The sequence below is a fragment of the Lygodium microphyllum genome, chromosome 14, assembly GCF_053477565.2.
Source record: "Lygodium microphyllum isolate KBCC chromosome 14, Lygodium_microphyllum_v1.1.10, whole genome shotgun sequence".
In the NCBI taxonomy this organism is placed as follows: domain Eukaryota; kingdom Viridiplantae; phylum Streptophyta; class Polypodiopsida; order Schizaeales; family Lygodiaceae; genus Lygodium; species Lygodium microphyllum.
The window spans coordinates 23,306,890-23,325,282 of record NC_141148.1 but is presented as its reverse complement, the minus strand read 5'-3'; the positions used below and the strand labels follow the sequence as shown (position 1 = coordinate 23,325,282).

General features: G+C 41.2%; 1 protein-coding gene across 4 annotated transcripts in view; it reads right to left on the bottom strand.

Moving 5' to 3' along the window:
• Positions 1–18,393, bottom strand: part of BGAL17 (beta-galactosidase 17) — a 274,438-nt gene that overhangs the window by 132,217 nt on the left and 123,828 nt on the right. For all 4 annotated transcript variants that reach the window (XM_087692543.1, XM_087692541.1, XM_087692542.1 and 1 more), the window contains exons 8-10: positions 11,468–11,558; positions 11,264–11,381; positions 11,090–11,185 (exon numbers count right to left, since the gene is read on the bottom strand). In XM_087692543.1, coding sequence (XP_087548669.1) covers positions 11,090–11,185; positions 11,264–11,381; positions 11,468–11,558 — 305 coding nt within the window. The remainder of the gene's footprint in view (positions 1–11,089; positions 11,186–11,263; positions 11,382–11,467; positions 11,559–18,393) is intronic.

Genomic DNA, 18,393 nt, shown 5'->3' with positions numbered 1-18,393 from the left:
CGATGTTAAGAAGGTGATAAACTCTTCAGGAGTTTCCTTTTCTATGATTACTGATCCCGTATGGAAGACGATGTGTCAGTTCCTTCAGGACCGGTTTATGCCTGCCAAAACGCCATCCCACTATTTGCCCAAAGAGCTTTTCACAGCTTCCAGGATGGTGCTGAAAGGAGTTGCTATTGATTGGAGCACATACCTCCTCACTAATATGGATCAGCATTTTGTTAAAGTCACCAGGGGTAATGTTACCAATGTTACATACGGATCATATTTGTCTGCCTTCTTGACCTATTCGGGTTTACAGAAGACTGTGCCTCCACCTCCTCCCTCAGATCCAGTATCTCCTCCTCCACCTTCAGAAGAGTCAGAACCCATTGACATAGAGGATGATGATTCTCCGCCTCCCCTGGTCATACAGCGCAAATACTTGAAGAGGGTAGCAGATAAAGCCCCTTCTGTACTTCCCTCAGTGCCTATTCCTGCTACCTCTGGCAGTGCACTCCCTGGGTATCTCACTTGTAATAACCTGTTCAGAGCACATCGAGAAGGATCCTTGGAGATCTCAGTTCCTTCCCTGAACAGTCTCGTCTCAGGAGATGCCATTCCTTTCCTCTGCAAGGATATTCAAAGTTCCATTGAGTTGTCAGTGACAGCCTGTATTCAACAGCTGTACGCATCTTTCTATGAAAAGCTCATGCAGTCCAAAGACCAGTTGCATAAGGCAACATCTGAGTTAGCTTCTGTTAAGGATACCCTAGCAGATTTATTTAAGCAAATGGAACAGCAAACCCAACTGGTTGCCACCCAAAGCGATGAGATTTCTTCATTGAAGACTCAGTTACTCGAGGCTCAATCTCAGGTTACTAGCCTTTCAGCAGAGAAGGAGAGGATGTCCAGAGAAGCGAAAGAATTCCACGCTATCTTAGATGCCAAGCTTTCAGCTTTACAGATGGCTAATGACACAGTGGCCAACCAAGCCTCCCAAATCCAGCAGTTGCAAGATCAGCTTGCAAAGTCCCGCTCTGTTCCTCCAAGCCCTCCTGTTCCATTGATTCCTTCTCTTTCACAGCAGGACTTGGCTGCTCTTCAGAGACAGGCTACTTTGTGCCCTCTATTCCAAGATAAAGTGGAAAGATTGCAGTCCAGAATGGACTTGTTATGGTCTACCTTTGAACAGTTTCAGGAATATGTCTTACCAGACCATTCTTTCTTTGTCCACCACCACTTACAGAAGTTGGTCTTCTATATGAAGCTTTCCACGATGGATTTACCTTTTCCAGAGGATGGTTGGAGTGGAGCTTGGTCTGCTGAGTTGTTGACAGAGGTAGTCCGAATGGTCTTTGAAGATTCTGTCACACTAGATACCATGTTGATGTCATACATGTATCTCCGAGGAGACTTGTTAATTCCGGATGAGGTAGATATGGCATGGTATGTGGGGGATGTGGTCTTACAGGCTGTTTTGTATGTCAATCATTTGGAGTTGCGCATAGCTGACATGTTCCAGAGTTATTCCTCCAAAGTAGCTGATTGTCAGGATAATTCGTGGCATCCCATGATTGATTCGGTGGTCCTAAATCAAAGACAAAACACAGCTCCTACCTTTGCCCAGAGTACTAACCAACTGAGGATGGATCTCTTAACCTATCTTTCCAAACATAATCCATTTGATGCTCCCTTCTTTGATGCCTATCATAGACGATCTCTTTTAGGACCTTCTGTTCCTACCCTCCTCTATTACCAACAAATGGCTCACCGCTATGCTATATATCTTTCCCTTTCTCAGTCTAATTCCACCATTATTTTACCCCTTCTTTTCCAACCTTGATCTTTCCCTCAAATTCCTATTTTCACTTACTGTTCCTTTATTGAGGATAGGGTATTTTCCCCTTCTCCACCTTGTCCTTCTCCTTCCATTAATGTACCCTCCACATTTCCTATTTATCAGTTAACACCGTTCCTTAGTGATTCCCTTCAAATTTCTACCACTCCTTCTTTAACCTTTTCTTCCTTTTATGATTTTTCCTATCCTTCCCTACATCCACTTTCCCTTATTCCACTACCCTCTCCTAGCACTTCCATATCTCAACCACCTCAGTTGGTTAGTGACTGTGACGGATTTGATAATCAGATTTCCAGAAGAATGGGATGGAGTTCGGATGATTGCCTTACAGGACCGCAGATTAATTGGCCAGTAATTCCAGGAGAATGGACAGCTTCCAGTCAAGCTTATCAGAATTATGTTCATTTTGCCCAGCAATATTCACAGTCTGCAGATCCCTCAGTGAGATTCACTGCTCACTTTGCTTGGTACCTGGCGTATATGCATAGACACTCTCATAATGATTCCAACCCTATTCCAAAGTTGTGCATGAATGTCAATGTTAGCATTGATTCCCAACAGTTGGAGATATTGTATTTTCATTCCCTCTGTTTGCCTAGCAGATACCTGGTCCTGTTGGAAAGGATGTGCTGTCTCCAATTTTTTCAAAATCCTCCTAAAAACTTTGTAGATGAATCCTTATCTATGGATCGATTCCGACAACATCAATCTTTTAAGAGGGATCATCTTCATTGATACCTTTCCAATGTATGATGGAAACTTTTAATGCAAAACTCTCTTTTTGAGGAGTCATTCAGATGGTTGTGTTGTGTATTAGTGTTTGTGTTGTGAGTTCATTTATGTCAAATGAATGTGGTGGTTTCCTATGGGATTTCGTGTACGAGCTACGTTTTGGAGATTTGTGGTGATGGGGTCGTGGATGTAGAATTGAAGCAGCTGCAGATGAAGAAGAAGCAAACTCTTATATCCTTTACAAATTTGTTGTGATTTTTAGTTTGATAAGAGGTGTTAATGTATAAAGAGTTTTCCTTTCTTTGTATTTTTATATTCGAAACAGGTTCTAAGTTGGGATCGTGGTGGATGGATTATTTGTGAAAAGATATTGAAGATCAAAGTTGAGCTTTTCAATGAACTTGTATTCCCTTTTTCCTAGGTCGCGAGGACACTTCCTTATTAAGTGTGGGGATATGTTGAGTGTTGAAATGACTTGTTTTTTGGCTGATTTTTGTTGTTTTTGAGAGCTGAATGGTTAATTTTATGAGATAATTGATTAGTTTGGAAGTGGTTTGAGAGTGTTTTGGATGATATTGATTGTGTTTTGGAAGATCATGATGTTTGTTGGTGGTTCTGTGATGTTCTGATAGGTTCTGATTGGTTCTGTATACCTTCTGTTTTCTTCTGTTTTGCTCTGTTTTGTTCTGATTATCTTCTGTAAAGAGGGAAGGAGTATTGATTGATGAAGAATGAGATATTGTGAAAGCTTATTGAATGGTTTGTGAGAGTTTTGAATGGTTTGAGAGTGAGTTATGTGGTTTTGATGACCTTCTGTAGGTCTTCTGTAGAGCTTCTGCTTCTGTTCTATCTCTGTTTTGTTCTGTACTGTAGCTATTCTGGTACTGTTCTGTAGACTGTTCTGTATGCTTCTGTATGTGTTCTGTGGAATGTATGTGTGACTTTGGAAAAGTTTTCTAGCCTTGGAAAGAGGTGAATACAAGTGCAAAAGAGCTGAAAGAAGTGGAAAAAGTAGCTGCTGAAGACTCAAGTGAAGACTAGAGTGGAGTGACAGTAGTGAGCTATGAAAGGACACTGTAGTGGCTCTGGTGACTCTTCATATCAGACATACCTCTTGGGAGGGGTATCCACGACCTAAGAAGGATTATTAAGAGTGATTTTTGAGAGATTGTAGTGAGCACATGATGTATTATTGATAGAGAGAGAGAGAGAGTCAGAGATAGTCAATTTTACTGAAATAGAGTGATTGTATATGAGAGATTGAGAGAGAAGACTATGAAGATATTGAAGATGAATACTATGTGATGTATTTCCATTCAAAGATGGTGTATTCCTTTGCTTTCTTTGTTCTATTGATGGATTTTGTGAAGATATTGAAGAATATGGTTGATTCTATTAAAAACCGTGGGAGATCTACATGATGCTGCATGAAGATTTGTTGTGCCTGGTGTTCTTTTCTTCATTGTGATCATATGAAACATGATAAACAAGCTTGTTGATGTTACAAGATAGATTTTCTTGCAAGAGAATTCCCTTTTCCTTGGTGTTCCTCTCGGGGCTCCAAGAAGAATGACCCCCACGAGCGTAGGGAGCATCCTTGGACTGTGGCAGGGCAAAATTTGTCTCCTCGGGAGGATTCTTGGGTTACTGTAGTTTCTTCATAATGCTAGGCAAGATTCTCGATTGAATCCTGCCCATCCTTCGCCGCCCCCAATCACTCCGACCTTCCAACGCGGAGGTACGGGTTTTTATATGAAACCTCAATCTTTGCGTACCACAATAGTGGAGGATAGGACTTCTACAGTCTTGCAATTTGATGCTCATGGGAGGCTTGTGCCTCCTCCAGATGTTTTCCGCTCCCAGCAACTGCAGTTTCCTTCCCGAGCTTCGATTGCGGGTCTGCAAAGAGCAGATCTTGTAGATGTTATACAAACTGACATGGAGAGATTCCACACTGCCAAGGCTATTGATGTAAAAGAGAAAGGGAAAGCGATGGTTCCAGTAGTTTTTCTTATTTTTTGATTGATCATGAAACTTGCTTTGTGGAATGAAAAAGATATTTCTTCGGGCAACAAGCAGTATCGGTTGTGGAAGTTGTGCTTGCCGGAAACTAGGATGTTTTTTGTGTTGTGGAGCACAAGCAACATTCTTTGGCTGGACCCTCTTATGTGTATAAGGATTATGCGGTCTTTTTTAGTAGTCGCGCTCCATATAAATCGGGAGTTATGTTGGCTATCAAATCCTCCCTATAACTAGCATTGGTTTCTCAAGATACCCACGGCCGATTTTTGATCCTAGAAATTTGTTATGAGGGGGAGGTTCTGTGGATTGTAGGCGTGTATGCTCCTAATGCAAGGGATCGTCGTTAGCTTTGGGATGATCTACACTGCCTTGCCTTGGCTCGTCAAGGCTTTGGTATGGGTGACTTTAATGCCTGTGTTTCTGCAAATCAGGCGACCTCTCCGCATTCGGTTATGGATGGTCCTGAGCGACAGGCTTGGGATGCTCTTGCAGTAGCATCTTTGAAACAGGACATATGGCCCTAGATGTATCCATCACAAGCCGGATATACTTATCACTCTTTGCAGCATCCAAATACTTGGGCTAGACTGGATAGAATCTACATCTACCATAGTGACTCCTTTCTTCCTGCAGTCATTGATATGCGGGTGGAAAGACAACATGTTCTATCAGATCATTACCCTTTGGTCCTAGAAATGAGTCACAAACCTATTCATGCATTCAAGGCTCTCCTTGCCCATTTGCCTCATTCAAGGCTCTCCTTGCCCATTTGCCTCTTCGGTTTAATCAATCTTTTTTGCAGCAAAATCAGTTTTAGGAAGATGTTCAACACCTGATAGCTTCTTTTAGCTTGGTTCTATCTAGAGGGATGGAAGCATGGGCGGTTTTAGGGATAATGCGCGATCCTAATCCCGACAATATGGTATTCAACATGCTTCCTTGTTTCGAGCTGAATTGCAACATGCTCAAGCTTTATTAGCTCATTCCTTGGCTTTGTGTCAAACTGGGGATTCCGATGATGACTTGCTCACTTGCATTGAATGGCTGAAAGGCAGGGTCCAATCTCTTCAGGAAGAGGAGTATGCAAAATACAAACTGTTAGCTAGAGCCGAAGCTTTACATGATAACAACAGTCAAACTCATCAATTTTTTGCTCGCCTGCATCAGAAATATGCTCGGGAAAATATTGTGCACTTAAAGCATGGGCAAGATGATATGGTGACTGATCCTGCCTCCATTATTCGGATGACTGTTGACTTTTATAGGGCCTTGTTAGGTCCGCAAGAGATCCTTTCAGATGCTGTTCTCTTTGCTCGAACATACATTTCTGACCTGGTTAGTAATCAGGTGAAACCAAAATGGGTTAATTTAATGGAGGCTGATATTTCTGAAGAGGAAGTGGAAGAAGTGCTGTCTCACTTGCCTCGAAGGAAAAGTCCAAGCTTGGATGGGCTTCCTAATGAGTTGTTTTCAGCCAATGTGCAACTGCTTAAGGACCCATTAACTCGATTGTGTCAGCAGGTGTGGAACTGGGGTATGATGCCTTCAGATTGGAAGATTGCAGTCATCAGGTTGTTGCCCAAAGTTCCCTCTCCGACCTCTTTGAAGCAATGGAGACCCATTTCAATTATGGGATCGTTATATAAAATCTTCTCCAAGATTATTGCCAACAGATTGCAGAAAGTATTTCCGCACCTCATTCATCCACATCAATACAGTTTCATTAAAGGTCCGAATATAATGCACAACATTTTGAATGTCTAGCTAGGAATCGATTATGCCAAAGCTTCTAGCCAGCAAGTTGTTATGCTTCAGCTAGATATTGAGAAGGCATTTGATCATGTTAGTTGGTCGTTTTTGCGGCAATTAATGTCTACAATGGGTTTTGCCCCCCGGTATGATTTCTCTAGTTAATACCATCAGTCAGGGTGTTGTGGTCCATATTGCTCTTAATGGAGTTATTATGGAGGAAATCGCCTTATCTCGGTCTCTTCGGCAAGGCTGTCCACTCAGCCCCTTGTTGTTTGCTTTGGTAACTCACCCGATACTCTCATTATTGGATAAGTTGGCAGCTCAAGGTGAGATAGTTGGGTGTTCTCTTCCTGGCAGTGATTAGCTGGTGGGCCAATCTTTGGTAAATGATTCTTTTATGTTTCTCAAGGCGGATCCTATTAATGTCAATCGGGCAATGGTGGCCTGGAACCTTTTTGCTTTGGCATCGGGTCTTCACATTAATACTCAGAAATCTACCCTTCTCTCTTGTATGGAGAATGATCTTCAGGCCTTGGGATGGAATGGAATGGTGATCCCAAGGGGCAATATAGCTAGACACCTAGGATATCCTATTGGTGTGGAGGTTGCTCCTCGTGCTTTGTTGGATTGGATGGCATCCCGAATTCATGACAAGTTCATGTACTGGAAATCTCAAAGTTGGCCTCTTCATGTTAGGCTAAAAGTGGCTCAATGCATTATAATCAGTATGATTTCCTTCTTTCTCCCATTGCTGCCTTGGACTAAGAAGTCCCTTTTGGATTTGGTCCAACCTATCAGATTTATGTTGTGGAAAAAGAAAGGCAATCGTTTGGGGCAGGTATGGATCTCCTGGCAGCATGTTACCACTCCAAAAAGGATAGGGGGTACAGCTTTGTTGGATGTTAATTTGCATATGGCTGCTTTGAGGCTATCCCTTTTGCAAAGTCTATATATTCAGTGTCATCCTTGGTCAAATATTGCCAAATTCTTCATAGAAAAGACTAGCATCTCTCATGGAAGCATGGTTATTCATGCTTCCTGGTGGCATGCGCTTAATTCTACGAGGCCTATAAAGGTCTCCCAGTCTTTTCTCCTTTCTCATTTAATTGCTTCCTGGAAGGAGATGCTTTGTTTTGCTGTCTGGCGTCCTCCGGATATTCGTAAGGAGGAAAATTCGCTGCAAGGAGAAATATTGGCTTCCTCAAGGTTGTTGGATTGGCCACACAAAGATTTGTAGCAAGATAAGTTTAATCGGATGGCTAGGTTAGGGCTGAAGACAGTCTGTGATGGGGTTATTCCTGGGCAGCCCCGCCTTTATTCTTTTAGGCGTATTCGTCAGTACTTTAGGTTGCCCCGTGGATACAGGGATATTTGGTCGTCAATACAAGACTGTCTTCAGAGATTCTCTCCTTTGCCTGCGTTATAGCCATTGCATCCATGGCATGACTGGAAGTTTGTGCTTCCTAATGACTTTCAGAAAAGGTCAGCGAATCAAATATATCATCAAATGGTGGAAGCTAAAAGATGGGTCACGGGGAAGGTTAATAAGTTCTTGCATCTCAGCGATAGCAAAAAGAAGTGGCGGGACAGATTTATCCAGCTTTCGAAATCTAAGATTCCGTATCAAGGTAAAGTGTATTTACTACTTAATTCAATTATCTTCACGAAAAAAGAGAGAGAGAGAGAGAGTTGCTAGTCCATTTTCTGATCAAAGAACAATAATTTGCACAGAAGACAGCAATCCAAGGGCCTCAACACACAAGGGACAACAATGAGTCACCTTCCAAGGACTGGCAACAGCATTGCTAATTAGGAGATAACATTTTGGAGGTACCTAGCAATAGGTGACTGCATTAGATGCAGGCTGGAGTAAGTAGCAAGCAGAATTTAAGGTTTTCTCGCAAAAAAATCAGATTTCTCTCTCATCTTGGCTTTCTCTCACCTCCTCCAATCCATTCTCAAGAGATCTCAGTATTTCTTAGCCATTTTGAGTAGATCTCAGTCAAATTTGGTGGACAGTAGAGAGGTCTCTGGTGTTAACCCTGAATTTTTGCAAAAATTAGGGTTTGATCGCCACCTTGGGACCCGTGCCAATTGGTGAAGGCATCATATACTAAATTCAGCACCTGAAATTTGTGTAATTGTCAAGGAATTCAGATGCCAGCCCACATTCATTAGAATTTGGGGCAGCATTTGGCCAATTGGTGGTTTCATTTGTGCAAGTCCTGGGTGAAAAATCAAGGGGCAATTGGCCCGAATTGATTTTGTTGATTGTTGCTACAGCAAAGAGGCTTTTGGGAACAACAAAGGAGATTGTGAATCTTAGCTTGTACTCATTCCATTAGCAATCAAGTTCAAGAAATACCGAAAGGGACACTAGTTAAGTGCTTAATCAGGAAATTACCGCCCTTTCCAAGAAGGAAGGCTGGTTTCAATGTGGCAAAGTTACAAATGGAGAGGACTTCTTAGGACATGGGAGAAGTCACAGAGTATGGGAGATATTTTATGGAGATGGGCACAACACGTGGAGCAGCCATCCTTAATGGCCTAGCTAGATACCCCCTATCAAGCTCCTTCACATTACCCCCACCGACATGGCCCTAGCACGGTAGATTATGTACTTGCTCCGCCGATGCTTATACCCTATATGCAGGTTCTCTCACTCTCACCGTCTCACAGTTATGGCAGATCATGCTTATCTATCTTTCATTGTGGATCTTCAATTTACTGATGTGTCGACCCAACATACAACCCATTGACCTTCGATGTACTTCTTCTCTAGAGAGACAAAGAATATCTACAAGGTGGAGCTTATTAGACTATTACAAGATGCTCACACCAACACTCCACTATAGGAGCTTACCCAATAGTTTAATGAGGCTCTACACTCAGCAATAGAGGCAACCTTTCCACACTCCAAGACTACACAGAGCCTATTCCAAGGTGATACCTTGAAATAACTGGTCTGATGTTGAGTGCCGCAAGACTAGAGCTTGTCTAAAGGGAGGTAGCATTGGGATCCACTACACATAAGTAGGCACAGTTAGTTATCAAGTGCCTCATATGGCGGAAGAAAGCAAGCCAACATCACTAATAAGGAAACTCAAGCGGCCTTTGTTCTCAATATCTTTATTATCCAAGCACTAAAAGGAAGAATAATTGCATTCAAGGAAGCAAATCAAGCCCAACTCTGTAATGAGATGTTCTTTGGCGGCAACAATTCCATGCATTTCAAGCCGTTATCTTCTAAGTAAATGACCAAGTAGATCTCACCACATAGACTCCTACATCCTGATGAGTCTACTTCATACATAAGTGTACATGAGTCAGCAAGTGAACAACTTTATTGGGTGGTGTGGTGGTCATCAAGACATCATATTTTTCATGCAATGACCATTTCTTTGTCCATGGCTTATTGGATAGTTGATGCCATGGGTATAATATCCCCATGACCTTTCACTGTTGAAAGCATCCTTTCTTCTCAATGCCTAGGTATACATGAATGTGGTTTTTATATGGTAGGAATTGAATCCCCCTTGACCTTTCACTGTTGAAAGCAGTCTTTCTTCTCAATGCATAGGTATACATGAATGTGGTTTTTATATAGTAGAAATTGAACATATTAGAGATCTTGTACACTTTCCATATTTTATTCCTTCATACTTAGACCATTGTTGAATTTGCCTAAGTAAAACAAGTAGTACAATATAAGGATTGTATCCACTAACTCAATCACAACATTCACTCTTTTTACAAGGGGTCCATTTAGATAGACACTAACTAGGATTGTACTCATACATCACAAGAGCAAGATCATACCATATGGTTCATATCATACCGTACTGTGAGAAATCATACGGATTCGCACTAGAGAAAACAAGCTTTTTTTCCCTTCCCTATGGTGACAATTGGGGCACATTTAACCATTTTCTGACCCATTTTTGACAGTTTTGTGGCTGTTTTCTTGATTTTAGCTTTTTAAGGTTAGCTCTCTATTTGACGATGTTGGTAGCCTCATTAGTGAGGACAAGCTTGAGAGCATCTCATGATATGCCTCCAAGTCATGTTCAAACTCTCTTGATGAGTATTCCAATGTGGATGGCATTGATGATGATGATGATGATGGTAATCTCATCAATGAACATGAGCCCAAGAGTCTCTCACCATCCATCTTTGAGGAGTCATTTTCAAACTCTCTTGATGAGCACTCTCATGCAGTGCGCGGATGACATTGATGATGTTGATAATGATAATTTCTCGTCCCAGGCCTCTCTCTCCATCCAACATACACTTCTCTTTTTTGTATGATTATTAGTGTATGATGTATCCACTCCCATCTATCTACTTGTAAGTTGTAGTGCATGTTGTGCATGCAGCACATCATAGAGGTTTTGGCTTGCTACCCTCATGTATTCATCTTCTATACTCTAATGCCCTTGCTATTCTAGGTTTAAACATGCATTCTAACATCTATGAGTCCAATATACTTGAGCTAATTTTTTGATGGAGCAAGAGCAATATAATTAAGTCTTAATATGCTTCTCTAAAACCATCACCTTGAAAACAGTAGTGTTACACAGCCTTTCTAGTCTTAACATGATTCTCAAAAACCACCACTTTGAAAACCGTAGTATCACACAACATTTCATAAAAAGCAATGTTAACTGTCATACTAAGCTAGACAATCAACATTGCTAACTATACCGTAAACAACTTATGGTGGAGATGAAGCCTTGATCTTACATAATCGTAAGAGGTTATATCAGCTTTGTAGTCAAAGGATCCTCTACCAGTATTTGCACCACTATAAAACCCAAAGTTTGTTCCCCCATGAGCCATCTGAAGGAAAAGTCAAAACACTTTATTAGATCAAGAAAGAATGAACATAAACTTTGCTAGAATAATCACAACCCTTACATAAAGGACAGCTGAAGCATTTAGGGATAAAATTTTATCTAAAGCAGCTGCTGTCTGCTCAGAGCTCGTAGTTGATAGGCTCTCCCCCCAATGACTAAGCCAACCTGTATAAAACTCACTATAACAGCAACAAAGTACACAATTGAAGCAGCACTTATGCAATTTTTACTTTACACAATGAAAATGATATATGTTTTCCTGTACCTTATCAGCGCAGGAGATTTTCCTTTCAAATTGAACTGTTTCTGGAGTGCAAATACCTGAGCTGCATCCCAATCTACTGGAAAGTCCACAGCTGTCAAGCAGTATGTAAGGAAATGAATATAATTCAGGGAAAAATGAAATAAAGTCTGCCCTCTGAAAGGTCATTACAATGTACATGAATGTTAATGGCTTTCGGCAAATTATTACTATCTCATTCCTTCAAGTGTTCTAAATGAAGAATGAGTAAGAGGGCTGCTAACCAAGAATGAATAACTTGAATGTGCTTAGAGTATGAGTGCCATGTTGTATATGAGGAATCAAGTGGGAAGGAGTTACAGCATTCCATGTAACATTCCTCTTAAAATCGAATACAACTGTGTTTTTCTAAGTTAAATTTTATTGACTTGAGCACATAAAGTAAATGGAACTGCTCCTCTGATACCTGGATTTCTATTAAGCAATGAAAAATCATGCCAACATTATTGTTAATTACTTACAAAATAATTAGCCAATTTATTCAGCTCTACAGTAGCCCCAAAAAATAATTTTTCCAATTGAGTTTTGGTAGGCCAAAAGTCTATAAAAGGGACATTTTCAACCCCTGTGACATCATTTCCAGCTCCTTTAACTGTTGCTATTGGCCTCGGATTGTGCTGCCCTGGGACATTGCTACAGCCAAAAAATTAAATTTCTCTCATCATCAGCATCCAAAATCCCTTTAAGGTTACTAGAGCCATTGAGCTTGAGTACAAAGAACCTGATTTTTTTTCTGAAACCTTCTGTTTCAGCTGCTAGGAGATTCTAATCAGCACTTGTTCTCGTACATTCTCTTCACAGATAAAGCTCACCCTGCCTACTCACTGAGCAACAAGCTGCCCTCACCAATTGTAACTGACCAAATCTTCCTTTGGAAACTCTAATTCTGCGGAAACTCCTCAAAAACAATTGCACACAGGTTGGAGTGTGGCCTAACTCTGATTGTAAATAGTGATTGAAGAGGTTGTAATGCACGGTTATTGATAGGGGCCAAATGAAATAAATCTTCATGATTTGATGATAGCAATTGCAAATTTGACCTTAAAACTCCTCCTTAAGTCTCTAGTCCTAATTTCCTGAAAGATCCAATGAATGTAATTCATCCATGTGTAGGCATGATAGATTGAAGCTTCCCTATCAGAAGTTTCGTCCAAGACTCCTCACCTAGAAGGAGACATACGCCTGATAATGAGCTTAGCCAATAGGGCTTTGTTTTGGTTATTTGGTCTATGATCCCAAAACCTCCTCTAGATCTAGGATGTATGATGATATCCCAAGCCACCTTCACTATAGCTAGGCTTCCATCTGTTCCTAATGTTCCCATTGAGGTGCTTCAACCAGCCAATACATGACCTCAAGAATGCCCAACAGGAAGTGATGTACCACATGGCCACAACAAGAACCAGGTTGTCGACCACAGCTCTCCCTACTAGTGAAAGCCTCGCCAAGCTTCAATAAAGGAGCTTTTGTCTAATGCTTAGAAGAAGAGGCACCAAGTGCTCACTCCCCACATGCCATCCAAGATATCTCACCGCGGTCCCCCAAGGACCAAAACTCCTCATGTGGTCACCATTACAACTACCTAGTGTCCATACCCAAAATCCACAGGACCTGTGCCAATTAACTAAGGCACCTAGTGCTCTGCCAAATTTATCTCCACGGCTGCTACAAAGGCTCTAAACTTACTCCCATCCCCATCAAGATAAACCAATGTATCATCAGCAAACTCCACATCGAGGAGCTCCTTGAACTCAGCAAGGAGCAACCTGCGGCCTCTCACACTTGTGGACTTGTTAAGGAGCCCATGACCTTCAATACAATCAAGAACAAGGAGGCTGATGGACAGCCCTGTCTCACTAATCTTGGGATGTTAAATCCCTCTTCTTGGGTCCCACTGTTGATAACCTAGCTATGTATTGAAAGAGTTGCAACACCCCTGACCCATTACTCTGGGAATCCTATCCTCACCATTGTGACATGCAAGAACTCCCAATCCACGCAGTCATATACCTTCTTGATGTTGAGGAGAAGTATAATAAGAACCTGGTTCCTAGAACAAGCACGAGCAATGGACTCCTAATAGGCGAAGATGTTGTCCAGGGCAGGGGTGAGGGTGGGGGTGGGGGTGGGGGTAGGGGTGGGGGTGGGGGCAGGGGTTTGGGGTTTGGGGTTTGGGGTGGTGTGGAGGTGTGGGTAGTGTGTCAGGGTGGGGGTGGTGGGGTCTGAGACTGATAGCCTTTACAAGAAACATGAAGGCAGTTCCAAGCAAAGTGATCAGCCTCCACTCTTGTGATCTCCAATCTGTCTTCACTCCCTTGGGAATGAGGTGAATCAGTCCTTCAAAAAGTCTATTTGGCATATCCCCTGATGCCATACTATCCTCAGCTCGCACTGATAAGATCCCAATTGCTCAAAAAGGATTCATTCAGTCCAGTTTCTCATGAAAAGGTCTGAGGGCAATGCCAGAAGTGCCTTCTCTAGCTCCTTTGTAAGGGATATTAGATGTCTGCTCATTCTATTAGTGATCACCCTCCTGGTGCTCTGCTATACTATCTCTCTGTCCCTCGCATAGCTCAGGGATCAAGTTGTGGATCCTAACAAAGCTATGTAAAACTATCTAGCCACCTCCCCTGCCTCTAGAGAACCCTCTGCAATGGATTCATCAACTCTCCTGAGTCTCTGTACACCCTATCTAGAGTGTTTTGGACCTATGATGCAAAAGAAAACTCTCTTACTCCTTTCTCTAGAATGAGTCCAAAAGGAAGCCCTCCCATGAAACCCCCCGTGTTCCTAGCTATATCTATGGTAAAGAGTGCAGCATCATCCAATAGATTCAGTGGGTACAATAAAAATCACTAATAAGGCCATTGCATCTAGGTGTTTTCCACTTATCTAAGGAGTCTGTAGCATTACCTGATTTGGTTACATTAAACAAATATTCTGACACAAGGGACTCAATTGGGTCTAAAATCCACTCAGTACATTGTAACAATTCCATACCAACATCACAAGGAGCAGCAAAGATCTCTGAAAGCTACTACTGCATAATAGTGGCTCCAATTCATGTATACTACGTGATACATGCATCATAACCTCTTGTCCAGCATCATCGAAGTAATGAGATTGCTCAACACCTATCAGAAGCTGACATACTTGGCTTCTTACTTTATCCCTTCCTCTCCAAAAAACAAAGACTGTAGTCCCAAAGCCCAATTTGCATGCATCGCACAATGTAGAACCAAGCATTGTCCATGTCTTCATAAATTTGATCATGGAAAGGTAGCAATGCCACAAAACAATATTAATGAAATGCGTCATGCTCATTTCAGTCATTATTTATTTATTAACAAAAGAAATCTATGCTATAGGAATCCTCATCCATTTCCATTCTAGAAAAGAGTCCTAACCATAGTGGAGCTTTTTTATTCTCATTAAGATGAACAAATGGTGTCTAGGGCTTTTATAGAAAGAATAAGAGAAAAGGGAAGAGGAAAGGCTTTCTTATTCTCATTAAGATTAACAAATAGTGTCTAGGGCTTTTATAGAAAGTGAAGAAGTCTCTTATTCTCATTTTGGGGTGGAGGTGAAAGCAAGAAGAAAGTATGACAGCTGGATTGATCAAATCGAAGGGGTTCCTCCTCTAGTAGTAATTAGTGATACAGATAGGCTCATACCGACTCGTCCATCTCCTTTCTATCGAATTCATGGAATACGACTTGGGAGAAAACAGAAAAAAATCATTGGCTTATTGTTCATTCGATTAGACAATTTTCTATCTTTTAATTTCCATTTTCTCTCTTAATCTATTCCATACTATTGGAGTGAGCTTGGAGAAAGCATCACAAGCACCACACAAATTGATTGGTTTCTGGAAACGGAGCAATTCATGACGCGAATACCATGGAGTCTATATCATATGGGAATGATTCTGGGCCCGTATTGGTACTCTCAAAGTGATCGGCAAATACAGAAGGGTGAGGTACCAAATTTGTAGAGCAAATTTCTATTTGTAGGAATGAAGATTACTTCATGTTTAAGACACTCAAATCAACAAAGAAATCTCTTTCTCCTCACTACTTCAGAATGCTTACTAGAGGTTAGTAGACCAATTTCAACAAAGGGAGAAGTGAAGGAGGGAAGGCTGAAATGCAAGAAAGGAAGAATTGAATAGGATTGCAAAAGAAAGGGCTTTTATACCCCCTATTTCATAGACTCTTTTGTATGGAGAAAGAAAACAATGAAAGAGAGTTCTAGTTTTGTAATCCTATTCTGAATTTTCTTTGAATGACAAGGAGTCATACAAGGTGGGAATCTCACATATGGTTCTGTATAGTGACACTGGAACTAGCTATCTGTCAACCATTACACAACCACACCCAAAAAACCTAACTTTGCTCTACGTAAAGCAAGAGTTCGTCGATCAACCTGTAAGTTTGAGGTAACAACTTATATGCCAAGAATTGGCCATAATTTGCAAGAACATTCTGTGGTCCTTGTGAGGAGTGGAAGGGTTAAGCGCCTACCCGGTGCAAGGTCCGAGACCTCGGCAATAAAATGAAATGATCACTTTTGGCATCGTTTGGAAATAATATCAAAATAAGATTAATGTTCAAATCAAACAAATAGAGAGCTCTGTAGCTTTCACTAATACTCGTAAGCTGTGGGTTTAATTGCATTTAGTACATAATTGTCTAGAGATTTAAATCTAACAATTTACTATGTTTAGAAGTGGATTTGAACTATTGACCTAAGGATTTTCAGTCCTTTGCTCTAACCAACTGAGCTCCCTAAACCATAAAAGAAATCATTACAAATTATTATTACGCTATCTCTAAAGATAGATAATTCATTTTGCATCTTTTAGCATCGAATCCAATCTCTCTATCCTAATTCTTTCTAGTATGAGACAGAGATTTCTTGACTTACTTAACAAACACAAAAAGGCAATCTCTAGTTAGTAAAGCATTTCAAGGTAGCTTGCTAAGACGAAGCAATTCAATTGACTCCACTACTTGCCTACTCTTGGCATTGCTAAGAGGTGCCTTGTCTGTGAGTTCTACCTCTATGAGTTTCTAAATGGTTGTCTCTCTTTCCTAGCTTTCATTGGAGCTGAATGTGGCTATCCACATAGCCGCTTAATGTTAGAAAACGAAACAAACTTCATGATTCTTTGGACTTATTGAATGTGGGTCTAAATTCCACCGAAGCCACGGTTTCCTATGATAATCAATTCGTTTTAGTTGTTTGCCCTTGAAAACCTGTGACTTGTAAGCAAAAGGACTCTCGATCTTAGGTTTTAGAAATCCTTCCCAATAGTCAATGCATAAATACTGAAAGGCATATCTTGGGTCAGTATGGGAACCAGATTGAACGTTCACATGCATACCCATATGCAGCCATGGATATTTTTGCATCTCAGCCCACATCAAAGCTTTTTCTCTAGAAGCTTGAGATGCATATATCACTATAACTTCACAAATTTGGCCATACAACAAATATATTATGGCAATCTTTGTTTCAGAAGGATCAATCAAGAACTAGCATTTTATATGGCATACCGAGTAAATTGACCATATTGGCAAGCCAAAGCATGCTAATCGTGTTCCCATATGCAAACTACATATGGCTGTATATTACGTATATAGTGCCAAAAGAGCATCCACTCAATAAGGTCACAAAGGATGTGTGAATTGGACCTAACACAAGACATGTTACAAGAGTTTGGATGAATAGCCACCCATCCAAATTCTCAAATATCTACATTATTTGACAACTAAAGGTGATTGAATGGGTCAATCACACTTCATGAATCAAGCATATACTGATGATTCCTTTTTCATGCCTAAAAATAATGAACAATATGTGTTGGGTTTTACTCACACCTATGCTCACATAGGAGTGTCAGTGATCCGCAATAGGACACTAGAGCCCTTTTTACTCTCCGTAAGAGAGGTTTTTTCCCCAAGTGGTATTACTCCCTATTTGTGTATTTATGTTACACAGTTCAATCACTTATCACACATTACACACTTTCGTGTGTGAACGCATCTTAAGGCACCTACACAACCCTAAAGTCTAAGGATTGTACTTTTGTAATATGTCTTACACACTAGTGAATGAATCGGGTATCGAGCTGAGTCTACACTCTCACTCTCTCTCTTTTTTTTTTTTCGTAAAAGGTAATTATATTAATTACGAAAAAAATACAAGATTACTGGATTACAAGATACATGATGACACAAAGCCATCATGTGAAGAGGTTTTCTCTTTCTCTCTCTCTCTTTTTTCTGATTACAAGATACACGAGGGCCCTAGGCCAACGTGTGGGGAAGCCCCGTAGTAATGCACTGAAAAAGTTACACCAATCATGGCAACGACCCAGAGGCAATTGCCATATGCCACGGATGCAAATCCTCTCGAGGGAGCAGGTCGGAGTGTCGGATGATATCCAGCTGCCAATGCAAGAGCCCTTTAAGCCTGGCAATATGTCGGGGAACATTAGAGGCCGAATCAAAGAGAAAAGCATTGCGCGTGGTCCAAATGTGCCAGCATCCCCAATATCTGAAAAAGTGAAATAAGATCTTCTCATGCAACTGTGGCGGTGCGGAAAACTTCGGGCGCACAAAAACCCAATCGAAAGGAGTTAGCGAGGAGCCCACCACCGCGCGCCAAATGTGCGACAAGAGTGACCAGATATTCTTGGCGAGCGGGCAAGAGAGAAAACGATGTCGGGCCGATTCCGCCGGTGTGGTACAGAAGAAACAATTGCCATTCGAGATGCGACGCTTGGCAAGGGCCGAGGCCAGAGGAAGACCACCAATCATAACCCGCCAAAGAAAAACCTTGCATTTGAAAGGTGTCTTATTTTGCCAGCCCTCCATCAGCGTTTT